This window comes from Equus asinus, chromosome X, assembly GCF_041296235.1.
Source record: "Equus asinus isolate D_3611 breed Donkey chromosome X, EquAss-T2T_v2, whole genome shotgun sequence".
Lineage (NCBI taxonomy): Eukaryota > Metazoa > Chordata > Mammalia > Perissodactyla > Equidae > Equus > Equus asinus.
Window position 1 is genome coordinate 91,967,501 of NC_091820.1, and position 14,433 is coordinate 91,981,933.

At 38.6% G+C, this 14,433-nt stretch overlaps 1 protein-coding gene across 4 annotated transcripts in view; it reads left to right on the plus strand.

The window, feature by feature from the left end:
* DIAPH2 (diaphanous related formin 2) overlaps positions 1–10,904 on the plus strand; it is an 815,896-nt gene extending 804,992 nt beyond the window's left edge. For all 4 annotated transcript variants that reach the window (XM_070502007.1, XM_070502006.1, XM_070502008.1 and 1 more), the window contains one exon: positions 5,604–10,904. In XM_070502007.1, coding sequence (XP_070358108.1) covers positions 5,604–5,668 — 65 coding nt within the window. In that variant the 3' untranslated portion in view covers positions 5,669–10,904. The remainder of the gene's footprint in view (positions 1–5,603) is intronic.
* Positions 10,905–14,433: the final 3,529 nt, after the last annotated feature.

Here is a 14,433-nt window from a genome sequence, read left to right on the forward strand (position 1 = left end):
AACAATGCCACTTCCACACATGGTGTATATAAAGATATAACTATAAGGATGTTGTAGGGGAGGAAGAAATATTCCTCTACCCTGTAGGTTCTTCTGGCTGGTCTGAGAATTAAAATGACATGAGACAGAATGACAGGAGAAAATCAAAGTTTAGTAACATGTTTACATGGGAGAAACCCAGGAAAAACTGAATAACTTAGTCAAAATGGCTGAAACCAACCTGTTAAATGCCATCTTCAGCTAAAGACAAAGGAGGCTGTTGGGGGGAGGGGGGGTGGTTTGGGACTTCAAAGGGAGGGCAGGCAATTCACATGGAGATGGAAAAGCAAATTTTTGGTCAACAAATGTTTGCCGTGGCTTGCAGAGATAATGGGACGTGGGGAGGACTTTGATCAAATGGGCCTTGCTGAGTTCCTCCCTGTCACCCACACCTAGTTCATATTGTACTAGAGTTCTCTATGGGGATAGCTCCTTCCTGGAACAGGCCTTCTGTCTTAAATTCTTTTAGGCAGTTCGAGGGGGGAGGTCAAACTTTCTTCCTGAGTCTTTTGTTCCTAAAAATAATCAAGCCAAACAGACATATTTTGAGGTGGCAAATTCTGCTCCCCTACAATGTTCATTGTGAGGCTTTTATAAAAAGAAATAGAAAAGATTGTAAGCAACTTAAATGTCCAGCAGTAGAGAAATGGTTAACCCAGTTGCAGTATATTTATATAATATAAAATAAAGAGTATGTGGCCATTAAAAATCATGTTTTTAATATCATATTTCAGAAATGTAATGACATGGAAAATTTCTGCAATAAAATGTTAAATGAAAAAGTAGAACACCAAATTGCATGTAGAGTTTGATCTCAATATATTGTTTTTTTTTAAAAAACACACTATTCTACTATGAGTGAAAAGAACAAATCTGGTCAACTAATAGAGCAATTGGCTGTTCTCCACCAAGAGATTGAGCCCAAGCCTAATTCAGCTGCCACCTTCCAGTCATTTCTAGTGAGTGAGAAACGGTATCAATTCAGAATTCCGAAAACCACAGAAAAAGATATAAATCAAACAGCTTTGGAATCATGGGACACAAGGGGAAAAAAAATAAGTTCATATGAGATGATCTCAGCATGACAGTCTAAAATAAATTATCTTTCTTTCATCACTATTTGGAATGCAAATAGCTACTCAGTAGACATTTCCTGAAGCAACCTAAAGTTTTCTTAGTTTTCTTAGCCTGAACTGCGTAAACCCAATCCTCTGCTCTGTTTCCTGGAAACAGTGCCTACCCGTTGATGGTCGTTCTGCCACACCATCACTTTTGAAGAGCTTTGGAGAAAACAAAGCTCACAGTAAATTACAGTGTTTCTTTTACTTTGTTTTCTAGCCATTAATTTGGATTAAAATGGGATATTTTGTAACATAATGTGCAGTATATACCAGACACACTTATTTCATGTGACCCTGCTGGGAAGGTGTAGTGCATTATGTTAGGTCCACACTGATACATCTATATGCCTAGGAAGCACCAGGAAGGAAATAGTTCTTCCACACACAACAGATGGACACTAATCTTAGAGGGAAACGAATGATGGATGTAGCCTTTTTATCACGGTTTTTCAATCCCAACTTGACCTACTCATGCAATATACAAGATAACAGCCTTTTACCTTTGGCATACACTCACTTTGCTAGAGGATTAATTGCACATTCCCAGATTACGTATCACAGGTTTGAGGCCTTTGGTCTATCTCACATCACATTTTGTTTAAGCTTTATCTATGATATGCTTATTTCCCAGTTATTTCACTTGACAGAGTTTTCAGTAAGAAGGAAATTAGTGATGTAGATTTAGCAATGGATCTGAAACTTTGTGACATTCAGGTATTTCATGGATGATGTGCTTTGTACGTAGTTGCTGAATAAATGATTGCACGAATGAATTTTACAGCAATACAATAATGAGTTTAATCCATTCACTGCAGGACTCAGTTGGGGAGGTTTTGAGATGAATGCCAAATCAATTTATGCTTGGAAAAAGCATAAAGCTTCTTTCTCTTACGACAGTGGGAAAAGCCTTGACATTTTGACATTGGTTTGAGCTGGTTAACCTGATAGTCAGAATGTGCAGAAGCATGTTAAAGCTGGGCCATGTATTTATATTCTCTTTTGGTGACAGACTGGAATATTATTTTAGTTTTGGCCACCCTTCCTCCATAGAATGCACATTTTCACATAACTCTGTCCCTCTCTCCAACTTCTCACTATGATCAGGTCACTCTCTGTAATATTAGAATCTTTTCACCTTCGCATGGGACATATTTCAAAGACAAGTCTGATGACCAAAGAGAATCTGTTAGGGTATGCACACCCAACTATGGTGGATCTGGAAGGCAAATCTTAGGACTGACATCTCAGTCCTAACATAATCCTTGTGTTGACAAACAATAGAATCCCTTAGTGACTTCTTCGACCGTGACGATATATTAGATTCTCTAGGCTTTCTTATTTAATGTATTACCTCATGCATTAAGAATATAGAAGCAGAGGAAGATTATTACAAACCATGTTCTCCCATCTTCTAATGAAATGTGTTTTCCTGTATCTCACTGCACAATATTCCCAACAAGTATACAAATATAGACAGGTGCACCCCCACCATCTTCCTCTCTTTGATTTACAAAAAGACAACAGGCGAATTGGAATGGGAAGCCACTGCTTGTTAACAAAGCTATCTATATCATCTCAGGTAAATAAATATGTTTTAAACTATTTAGACTTCTTGGATGAGAGGCTCCTATTTTTTCCCTCTAAACTATCAGTAGCGTTGGGAGAATGACTGATTAAAAAAGTAAATTTGGTTCAGTCTGGGTCTCCTGGAGCTCTCAAATCATATCACATGGGCACCCACTTCTCCCACCTATGTTTCCAAATAGGAGATGCAATCACTCTCACAATCACCTAAAGTACTCCACACCTCTGACAGCAATAATAGCTAACATTTGCTCCTTTACCATAAATTTGATGCCAACTGTGTGTCCTGACCTTATGAGGGTCAGGCCACTGATTTTTACCCATTAGTATTTAATACTATAAATATAGGAATTATATTTCAAAAACTTCAGTGATTCTCAGTCTGCTTCAAAGAAGGCATGAATTCAAGCATCAAAAGTTGTCATCATTAGATTGCAAGCTGTTAGAATGTGAAGAGAGATTTATATATACATATATATATATATACATTCATCTTATATGTACATATAACGTGTTATCTCTAAATTGCACTTTTGGCCTGGCCCATATAAGTCTAGAGCATAAATATATATATTTTGTACCTAAAATAGTTTTAACATAAATACAGAGAGTTGTAAATAAATCACAAAATCCAGATCAATCATTGCTGCCATTGTTTCTAATGGCATTTTTTTCATAAACAAGGCTGTATGTCGCGATTTCAAAAATATAAGTGATGACCTTTACAGAACTGCTTCCTCATCTAATTATCTCATTAACATTGGGGCTGATTAGGTACCAAAAAATTTAAGAAGAGAGAGGGAGAAGGAAGGAAAGGAAGGAGATAGGAAAGGAAGCGGTGTAAAATAATTCTCTTTTGTGTATGCCAAGAGCTGGATTTGGACCCTGAACCTGTGTTTATCCTGCCTTCCAAAAGCTTCAGTGTCCTTTCCTCAATTCATTTTGACCTGAACGTTTATTTTCTCACACAAAATGCCAGCCATAAGTTGCAGGTTGACGTGAATCCTCACAACGTATCATTTAATGCTGTAAGGCTGGGTTTTTGGACGTGGTACTTATGAATCCAGTGGGCAGGGAGTGGTGATATGGGGTGCCAGTGGCATTCCTGGAGTAAGTGCACATGCCACTTGATCTTAGTGTATAGGACCACCCAGGCCCAACCCTTTTTTTTTGAGCTGGGACAGTCCTCTGTAAATGGTAACATCATTCTCATATATGATAGCTTTAACACTGAAGACTTAAATGCTAGCAATGCAATGGTAACCATTGTATTATAATCTCATCTTTAAATGTTTTCTAAGATGTCCCAAACCAATCTGTATGCAAACCAGTGACATCTAAGTAATAAGCCCGTTATCTCGGAATGTTATCTTCACATTTTTAGCTGAATTGTGATCCACATCACAAACTAAATAATGGATTTTTTTAATGGTATCTTTAAAAGGATACCCAAATAATCCATCACTCAGATATATCTCTGAATAGAGAAAATGCCTCTTTCTTTCTCACCTCTCAGTGATATTATTGCATTACAAGGCACTTTAAAGCTTATGGCTGGTTGCCTCAGTGCACTCATACTATGGTGTTAATGAGGCCAGGGTCACGGAGGCCAGTTAGCTTTGCTCTGTGTACTGACCACAGACTACCGGGAATCAGTCAAGAGACACTAATACAGATGAGAAAGGTACCATGGCAAAACCTCGGCACTTCTCACAGTCCATCCTCCCCAGGAGACAGGCAGGATGTGTTCCTTGGGCATCATCATCTTAGGGAGGAAATGAGTAGTAGCTTGGGAGGTCCCAACATCTACCTCTGAACAAAGCAGGCTTGACATTTAGGCATTAACTTTGCATTATAATGCCCCATCATACCATTGATTTGCTGTGTAACCTTCATCACTAAAACAGAGATAATAGGATAGAATGAAATGGGCTTACCTCCCGGGGATGTTGTGTGAATTAGCAAATTAACGAGTGTAAAGTGTTAGCATTTATGTAAGTGCTGGTGGTTGTCATTATTTCTAGGGACCTAGTCTCATTCTAAATAGAGAATCTAAGTATATTATCCTTTTGTCAGAAAGGGATTTTTACCCACATCAATTGCATTTAAGCTGAACATAAAACAGAGGTGATAATAACATAGTAGTGATCATCGCAATGCAGAGATGTAAACCTTTCTCCTATTAAAGCTCAAACTATTTTCAGCAACTTTCAATGCTTTTAAACTTTGCTTTCCAAGCTTTGTGCCAACAGATATCTCTACAGTGATTATTCTTCCTGTGATGGGTGAGGGGAATGGGACCTATTCATTATTCATTCCCATAATGACTATATAATGTATTGAATTTGTTTACATTATACAATCAGGCAAAGACTCAGTAGCTGGTTTGATTGCCACCTATTGCAATCCTTGTGAAAAATAAAAAGTCTATTCTGCTCTGCCCCCACTGATGTCCTCTAGAGGTAGCCAACATACAGACTGAAAACTCAAAGGGAATTGAAGTGCTTTCCAACAAAAGGCACTGTACATAGATCTTTTCAATTTAGCGTCTTTACCAAGGAATTTTGTTGTCGCCTGCTATTGCCAAGGGGACTGTGTTTGAGAGAATTCTTCCATTTCTTGTATCACTCTGACTTCACTTACCAAGAAAAGTCATTTACTGCTGATTGCAGAACTCTTGAACTCAGCCCGGCAGCTGCAGCGTGAGCACCTCAGATCTGGGCTCCTTGTTACTTATTTACATATTCATTTAAAGTGATTTTTCAGGACTATTTGAAAAGCTCTCTCGACCTGACATCGTGTAATAGCCGAGATCTAAAGCTCACACTGTTTTTGGTTCTTTTCCTCTTTGTCTTACAGATAACAGACGAGTACCTTTGGAAAGGTCGCGCTCGCGCCACAATGGAGCTATCTCATCTAAGTGATTCCTGATGCCAAAGAATATGAAAATATTTAAGTAAACAAAATCGTACATTTTGAAAAGAACAAAACATGCACTCAAGGGATGGAGAGGAAATAAGTGCGTTTCTGCAAAGATCAAGCTAAGCTGGATGAAATAGCGTGCATTTGTAAAGCTTTTGCAAGACTCTTTCCACGATTATACTAATATGAACGCAATTATCAGGATTATAAAACGTGTGTTCCATTTTAGTGTCAAGATGTGTATTATTTGTTCTTGTGCATGACCTGACGGTGATGATGAAAAGTGTAAGAAATTGAAGAGTTCTAAGGCTTTCAAAAACATTCAATCTATCAAAAATTTAGCGTTAACTCAAATTTGTAGGTCACCCCAAAAAAGGAAGAAAAGTATTAGAAAGAAAGAATCATTCAATGTCTGCTTTTGATCCCTGTGATATAGGAAAGGACAAGGCCAATAAAAATTAAATGTGCGTGTTAATAATTTGGGGAGGCACTAATATTGCACACTCCGTAAGAGAAGCCATTTTGAAAACTCAAAAACAGTACTCCTCCAACCCCATCAAGCTCTTTAGAATCTTATCTCAAGTGAAAGCTGATGGATTCATCTGCTTTGGCTGAAATTAAATTTATCATTAATCTAGAGTTTCAGCATGATATTGCAGGCACTTATTGCTAAAAATAAACCAAAGTTTAACAGAAGCAGTTAGAGAAGGTGATTTAAACTTTATTTAAAGAGGTATTTTCTAATGATGCACATATATCTACTTTATACAAATACTTTATATGGCTATTTTTGAGGAAAACCTCACATTTTAATGTCTATGCCAGGGATGAACCTGAAAATTCTATTACCTTTATTTAGATTTTTAAAGGTAAATATTGATTCCTATTCTCCGTGGTTTATTTCTTCTCTTGATTGCTTCTTTCTCCCATGACCCCCTTGAAGACAGGGAATAGAGCTCTGGAAGACCTGAGAGGAAAAAGATTTCTCTCTGCAGGAGACAGCAGAAAACTGTCTGAAAGGTCACTTGTTTTATCTGCTTTTCTACTCCCCTTTCCAGCTCTGCCTTGGTGGTCTGAAGAAGAAAAAGAAATTATATATATGTATGTGTATATATGTGTATATATTGATATCTCCTGCTACAATAATTCCACATCCCTGTGACTAAGTGAACTTCTCAATCATCATCATACTTCCTCACCTTATATTAACAGATTTAAATAATGCTGCCAAAACAACTCAAGGAGGACAACAGGCTCTACGTGTTTCTTAAATAGATGAGAGAGTAAAAGTTATACTTAACTCGTCTGTTATTTTCAAATCAGCATTGAAATAATGTGGTATAACTTCTCCGGTGTGCCATTTTAAGACTAATCCATGCAGATGATTGTGATTATTGTAAAAGATTTCTTATATGTATATTTCTTATATAGAAAATCCTGTTTCTACTCCTCCAAAGCACGTTCTAGACCTTCAGAAAGAACAAATGACTGGCTCGGCAAGTGACCACCTGAGACCATGTAAACAAGTGACCGATAGCTCACAGTTTCCTTTCTATAGATGTATAATGATTTGAACTGCTGCCTTTTCCTCCAGTGCATTCTGACTTGGGTATTATACTTTCAAAAGCTCTGAAGCTGCTACAATAGAGAAATCAAAAAGAATAACAGTATCTGAGATCTTAAAATTTTAGCCTATCTTAAGATGCACACATATGCACACACAAACAAGTTGAAGGGACATATCAATTTAACACACTCTTTTTTAACAACAACAACAAAGATTTAGGTTTTACTAATTTATGTACATACTTAGTGTGTGTATTTTTGACCTCACAAAGTCTTTTCTGAAATCGTCATGGTATGGCCTCTTGGAGTCTTCTGATAGCTTTTTGGGCTGTAGGAAAATGATATTTTGAAATATTAACCCTGACTAAAACTTCAGGACTTTCGCCATGCCATATTGTCAAGCTGGTCAAGGTAGAAATACTGATGTGTATCACCTTTTCCAGATGTGAACTTGCCTTATTTTTTAGGTTGTGAAAAAAAAATGAGGTACTATTATTGATAAATTATATATTTGTATTTAGAGTAATCCCACATGCTTTTCACAAACATTATGAAACCTTTCAAGGTCTTTCGTGAAGTTCCAATAATTGAGTTAAAGGGATTTTTAATGGTCCTGTTCTAGGCATTTGCAGTTTTGTTTTAGATTGAAAAGTATGACCAAAAATAGTACGTAGTGACATTTTTAGTATAGAACCAAATTATACTGAAGTCTTTTAGCAAGTTTATTACTGCCACATGTGAGAAGCATCAATTTTTGCAGATTTTCTTCAGAATGTTTTTAAAGTGTGCAAAACTCTTAAAATGTTTACTAGTTGAATTAGTTTCCTTTGGCTGCTGTAACAAATTACCACAAACTTGGTGGCTTCACACATCAGAAATTTATTCTCTCACAGTTCTGGTGGCCAGGTGTCCAAAGTCAAGGGCCATGCTCCCCGCAGAGGCCCTAGAGGAAGATCTTTTGCCTCTTCCAGCTTCCGGTAGCTATTGGCTTTCCTTGGGTTATGGCCACATCTCTCTCTGCTCCATCTTCACATCACCTTCTCCTCTGTGTATCTAATCTCCCTCTGCCTTTCTCTTATGAGGACACAATTATGTCGGCATTTAGGGCCTACCCAGATAATCCAGGATAATTTCCTCTCCAGATCCTAAATTTAATTACATCTGTCAGACCCTTTTTCCCAATAAGGTAACATTCACAGGTTCTGGGGGTTAGGATGTGGACTTACCTTTTTGGAGGTGACCCTCAGTCCCCTACAGTCTGCCCTCTGGCCCCCCCCAAAATTTATGTCTGTCCTATGTGCAAAATATATTCACCCCATCTGAACATTCCCAAAAGTCTAAACCCATTACAGCATCAACTCTAAGTCTAAAATCTCATTCAAACACCATCAGTTTGAAAGTTCCAAATCTCATCCTCTGGATCACCTAAATCAGGTATGGGTGAAACTCCTCAGGTAAAATCCCGCTCCATCTATGAGTCAGTGAAACAAGATAACAAGTTACCCACTTCCAAAATACAGTGGTGGGACAGGCATAAGGATAATAGCTATAGCCATTTCCATTCCAAAAGGGAGCAAATGTAAAACAAAAAGGAGTCACCTGTCCTGATGATTTTCAAAATTCACCCAGCTGGATTCCCTTAGGTTTCAAGGCCTGACAATAATCCTGTTTGGCTCAGGGCTCCACCGTTTAGGCCTGCAGCTCTGTCCTCTTGGCTTATGGATTGAGTCTCTGCCTCTGTGTCCGTGGCTTGCGCTTCTGCCTCTGTACCTGCAGCTCTGTCCTAGGGGGTGATCCTTTATATTGAAAGGTAGCAGGTGTTTGCAGCCTTATCAACCTGTTTCTTACCTGTAAAATTTTGAGAGTCTAACAGCTTTCTCTCATTTTGTCCTGTCTCTATCTCTTTGAAGCCAAGCTGGAAGTATTTCTGCTGGTATAACATTCTCAAAAACTTTATGGGCCTCCCATGTATGTCACATTGATTCAATAGTGAGACAAGAGAATCCTCACAGATCTTTGCCAGATAACCCCATCTCTATTTCTGGCTTCTATTGAGATGTTTGGTAGATCCATGAGTGAATGCCTAACCTCTTCAGCACTAGCCAAATGTTGTCCAGCCACATCTTTGGCTTTATCTCAGAGCACACTATCCTAACAGTAAACCTAATTTTCGCTCTTTTGCAACCTGAATAGGCTCAAAATTTCCTGAATCATCAAGTGCTGGTTCTTTTCTGCTTAACAGTTCTTTCCTCAATTTCTCTCTTTCCTCTTGTATTTTACTAGAAGCTCAAGAAGAAACTAGGGCATACATCCAACTCATTGCTTGGAAATCTACTCAGCTAAATGTCCAAGTTCATCACTTACAAATTCTCCTTTCCACACAACTGTTGGGGACAATTCAGATAAACTTTTTGCTGCCATTGACGTGGATCACCCTTCCTCTAGTTTCCAATAAAATATTACTCAGTTCCTTGAGCCCTCATGAGAAGCACCTTTAACATTCATATTTCTACCAAGAGTTTTTTTAAGGCAATCTATGCTTTCTCTGTCATATGCATCAGATTTCTTCCATCCTCTACTCATTAGCTAATTCCACAGACACTTCCACATTTTTAGGTATTTGTTATAGCAAGACCTCACTTCTTGGTACCAAAATCCATATTAGATTCCTGTGGCTGCTGTAACAGATTCCTCCAAATGTGGTAGCTTCTGGGTCATCAGAAATTTATTCTTTTACTATTGTTTTGGAGGCCAGATCCTAAATTGAGGTGTTGGCAGGGCTGCACTCCCTCTGGAAGCTTAGGGGAAAATCTGTTTTTTGCCCCTTTCAATTTCTTATGGCCAGCATCATTCCTTGGCTTATGGCCAAATCTCTCTCTTCCCTATCTTCGCATCACCTTTCCCTCTCTATATCTAATCTACCTCTGCCTCTCTCATATAATGATGGCATTTAGGGCCTACCCAGTTTATCCATGATAAGCTTTTCAAGATCCTTGACTTAATTACATCCGTGAAGACCATTTTTCCAAATAAGGTCATGTCACAGGTTCCAGGAATTGGGACATGGACATATCTTCAAGGAGCCACCATTCAGCTTATTACACTAGTCATTACACATAAATGTACTTTTCACTTTTTAAAATGCATCTTTGGTGCTCAAGCCAAATTCAAGGTTGTCTCTAAAAGCTGTTGTCTGCACAGCCTACTGCATGCTTTGATAGTAAATGGCCGAACACGCTATTCTAAAATTTGGTTGATACTTTTACTACTATGGCCAATTAGCTTGAAAAAATAATTGGTTCCAACTCTGAGCTCTGGTATATCTCTTCTGTCCCTTTTATGGAGTCTTTGACCAAACGACTTCTATGATTCATAACGCAGGCATAAAACTACCTCTGATACAGAAGGGTTCTTTACAAGCTTATTTTAAATATTGTGAATCCCTCAGCTGAAAGGAGAGGTGACAGAAAAGCCTGCTTTGAATGGGTATTGAGGGGGGTTGTGCCCATACCAAGACACCCAGAAGAAGTATTTCAGTGGCAGTAGAACTGTGGATTCATGCTCTCATTTTGCCTCGGAAGAAACACCTGTCTCTTCACAGGACCAAGAATGACTTGCAATCTATATGTAATGCATACTTACTTATTCAATAAAGTTAAGATATACATGAAATGTTGTGCTGCCTGTGATAATTAATTAACATTAAGGATGAGTGAAAAGGCACAAACTAAAATATCAAGACAGGATATAAGAACATTCTAGAAGGAGAAGTTTCAACTGAACAGAAGTACAACTGTATTTCTATAAGGGCCTGATCAGGTAGAAACAATGGGACATATTCAAAGACACACATACCTGTGGGAATCATAAGATGTTCTTTAAGTATTCTTTAGCACTGCTTGCCAGAAGAGTGGAGAGATGTTTGCACAACTGAAGAAGTCTAGAAAAGTCAACAGGATGATTTACATGTTCCAGAGAAACTGTTTCTACAGAAATGGTTTCTTGTCTTGATTATAGAACAAAAGCAAAGGGGCTTCAAATGCTCAGAGGGGTAAAAATCTGGAATGAGTAATAAAGGAGCGTAAATAATTATTCCCTGGAGGGCTTTCAAAAGAATTTTTCATCCTAGGTGGGCTGACCTGAAGAAGGAAGTTTGAACAAGGTAATAACCAGGTCTATAATTGATATGATCCAAAGTACCTGGCAAGACCACTGTTTCCCGTGGAATGGTTTGCTCCAGGAATCAAATATATTGGCTTTTTCTCCCCCGGAGACCCAAGTAGGCAAATTCCTTACTAGGGAGCCTGAAAACCTTAGTATCCACAATAGGGGAATTTGAGCTTAATACCAGGAGCTCTAAGGAAAGTGGAAATTGATATATATGCACTGCGTGTGACATGCTGTATAGTTTTGATTTATAATAAAAAAAAAAAGCTATAGCCAAAGATCACATTTACAGGCTGAATTTATTTAGATGTCTAGAGTCCCAATAGCCAAAAATAAAATATTATTACAGTTAGTATCCATTGCAGAGAAAAACGACTTGCAAATTCATGAATTATGCCCATCCTGACTTTGTTCCTAGTTCTTGGCGATTAGCCAGAGTTCAATCTTTAGCCGTGATGACTAATAGATTGGCTAATAGAGGTTCAGCCAATATTTTCACCTTTTGATGTTTATCATTCAGTGAACATTTTCAGGACACAATTAGGAATTAAACAAAGCACCTGCCTTCAGGGATCTCACAGTCTGGTGGGAGATGGAACAGGTACAAAAAGAATTGTAATCCAAGCTGGAAAGAAAGCGATCACTGTCGTAAAAGTGGTATCAATAAGGCCCACAGGAGTCCAGGAAAAACAAACCACTTAGATTTAGAGCAGTGGGGTGAGGTGGGAAGCAGGTATCAATCAGTATAGACTTTTTGGTCGAGGTGACATTTGATCTGAAATTTAAAGGCTAAGTAGATTTGAACATGGGAAGCTTTTATTCATTCAGTCACTATCTAGTGAGCACCTTCTGTGTGCCAACTGCAATGCTAGGCTCTGAGAACATAAGAGTGAACCAGAAAGATGTGATTTCTATTTTCATGGAGCTTACGTCTTTTTGAGGAAAGAAGGAAGCCATGAGCAGAAGTACAAAATTTGATGTGCATATGCAAGTAATATTGAGCAATTCAGTTTGACTAAAGTGTGAGGTCCATGAAATGCAGCAGTGGTTGCGTGGTTTGGGCTTGATTTCATAAATGGTAGGGAACTACGGAGGGATTTTGAGGAAAGAAATGATATGGAGCACTTGAAGAAGATGATGCCAGAAGCTCTGTGTAGGATAGACAGAGCAGTCACAGAAGGCTGACTTTGTTAGAGGCTATTGCAATCATACTTTTGAGAAATAATAAGGGCCTAAACTAGGGTAGCATCAGTGGGACAGATCCAAGTGGCATCTGAAGAACCGGCAATTAGATGTTGAGGGTATGAGGAGAGGGAGGATTCAAATCTAATACCCAGACTTCAGACCTGAGTGACTGATGGGCTCCTTTCAACAGAAAAATTGGACACAAGAAGAGCTCATCTTTGCAGTGATACCGTGGATATGCACAGCTGCAGCTCTGACACTTGATATGATCCTATTATCTATACTGTTGAATGGCTCATACAAGCCTTATATACAAGGAGCATCGAGTCATAAAGACACAGAGCAGACAGGAGAACACGATCCTGCCCACGAACTTATTCAGTGATATGATAGCGATTATGGTAACAAGGGCAAGGGCAAGCTCGCTAAATTGTCTTCTTCTTCCTTCCCTTCCTCCTTTTTCCCTTTCTCTTTCCTTTTCCCATTCCCTTCTCTCTTCTTTTTAATAATACTGAAAGTTAAAACACCTAATGGCTGTTCAAAGAAACAAAAAAACTGACAAAGACTGAGTGGACATTACAACGTACTGATTCAGTTTTAGTCTCATACTGACAGGAAAGAAAGGCATTTAGAGGAAGTATAATTTATGGAAAAAGCTTTAATTAGTTCATAGCAAGGACTTCTTAAGTGTCTGGTTAATATTTTAAGCCATACATTTATGAGGTTCTTGAACAATTATTACTCTTGAAAAGAACAGCAAATTCTCATGTCTTACTATTGTCCCAGGAATCTCTCAGACTTCCACTGCGCCCAAGTCTATTCCCTTTATGCTAAATACCTTTCTACTCAAAGAACTACAAGCCTTCCCTCCTGAATACATTCAACTGCTGGGTAGATGTGACACTAAATGGCTTTATTTTAGCTAATATGACTCTGTTTTGGAAGGGGACCTGGTTTATGAATCTTTTCCACCTCCCCCCTCCCTCCTCACAAATGCCTTTTGTTATTCTTCTTCCGTTTTCCTACAAAAACCCAAATATCACAATGGGAGTTAAATTGAAAATACCCAAATACTATGAATTTTCACTTGGAACAGTTTTTGGAAATCTGTGACATATAATAGCACAGTAGCCTAGACTTTCTGACAAAAATCAAGTAATGAAGTATTTTACTCGGCTGGACAACTGGTAGCACTTATGGTGGTGCTTGGGGGAGGGAGGGAGGAAATGAAAGGGGTCATGGATAAGGTCTTTTAGCAGAATTCAGTATAAGGGTGAAAATCAAAGCATCTGTTAGATGTCAATGACCTTTTGACTCCAGAGCATCTGGGATAAAAAGCTAACTTGCTGTGACCTTATGTTGTGTGGTGCTTTGTACTTTTGAAAGGACTTGCACTTTTCACATCCATTATTCCATCATCTCATTTCCCCTCAGTCTACAAGCATCCTCAAGTCTCCTCCATGCCATTAAACAACAGCAGCCCCCTTCCCATAGACTTCCCTCCTTCGAGGCTGTCGTTGACCACCTCATTGCCAAATCCTATAAATTCCTCTTAATCCACATCCTGCTTACTTTCTCCCACTCTTCCACAAAGTACACCTAGCCCTGTCTTCTCCTAGCACTCAGAAAATTCCTCAGTCCCCTTTGTTAGTGGTTGTCTTCACATGACCCCCAAATATAGGCTGTATCTCCAGTGTTCATTTGTATTCTCCCTACTGCCAAGGTCAGCTTAGCCATTTCCATGGCTTCGACAATTTCCTATGAGCAGATGACCCTGCGCTCTCTCCTGAACTCCAGAACCACCTTCCCTCTGTAAAGGATAGCTCGCACACTCAGCTAAGTATATTCC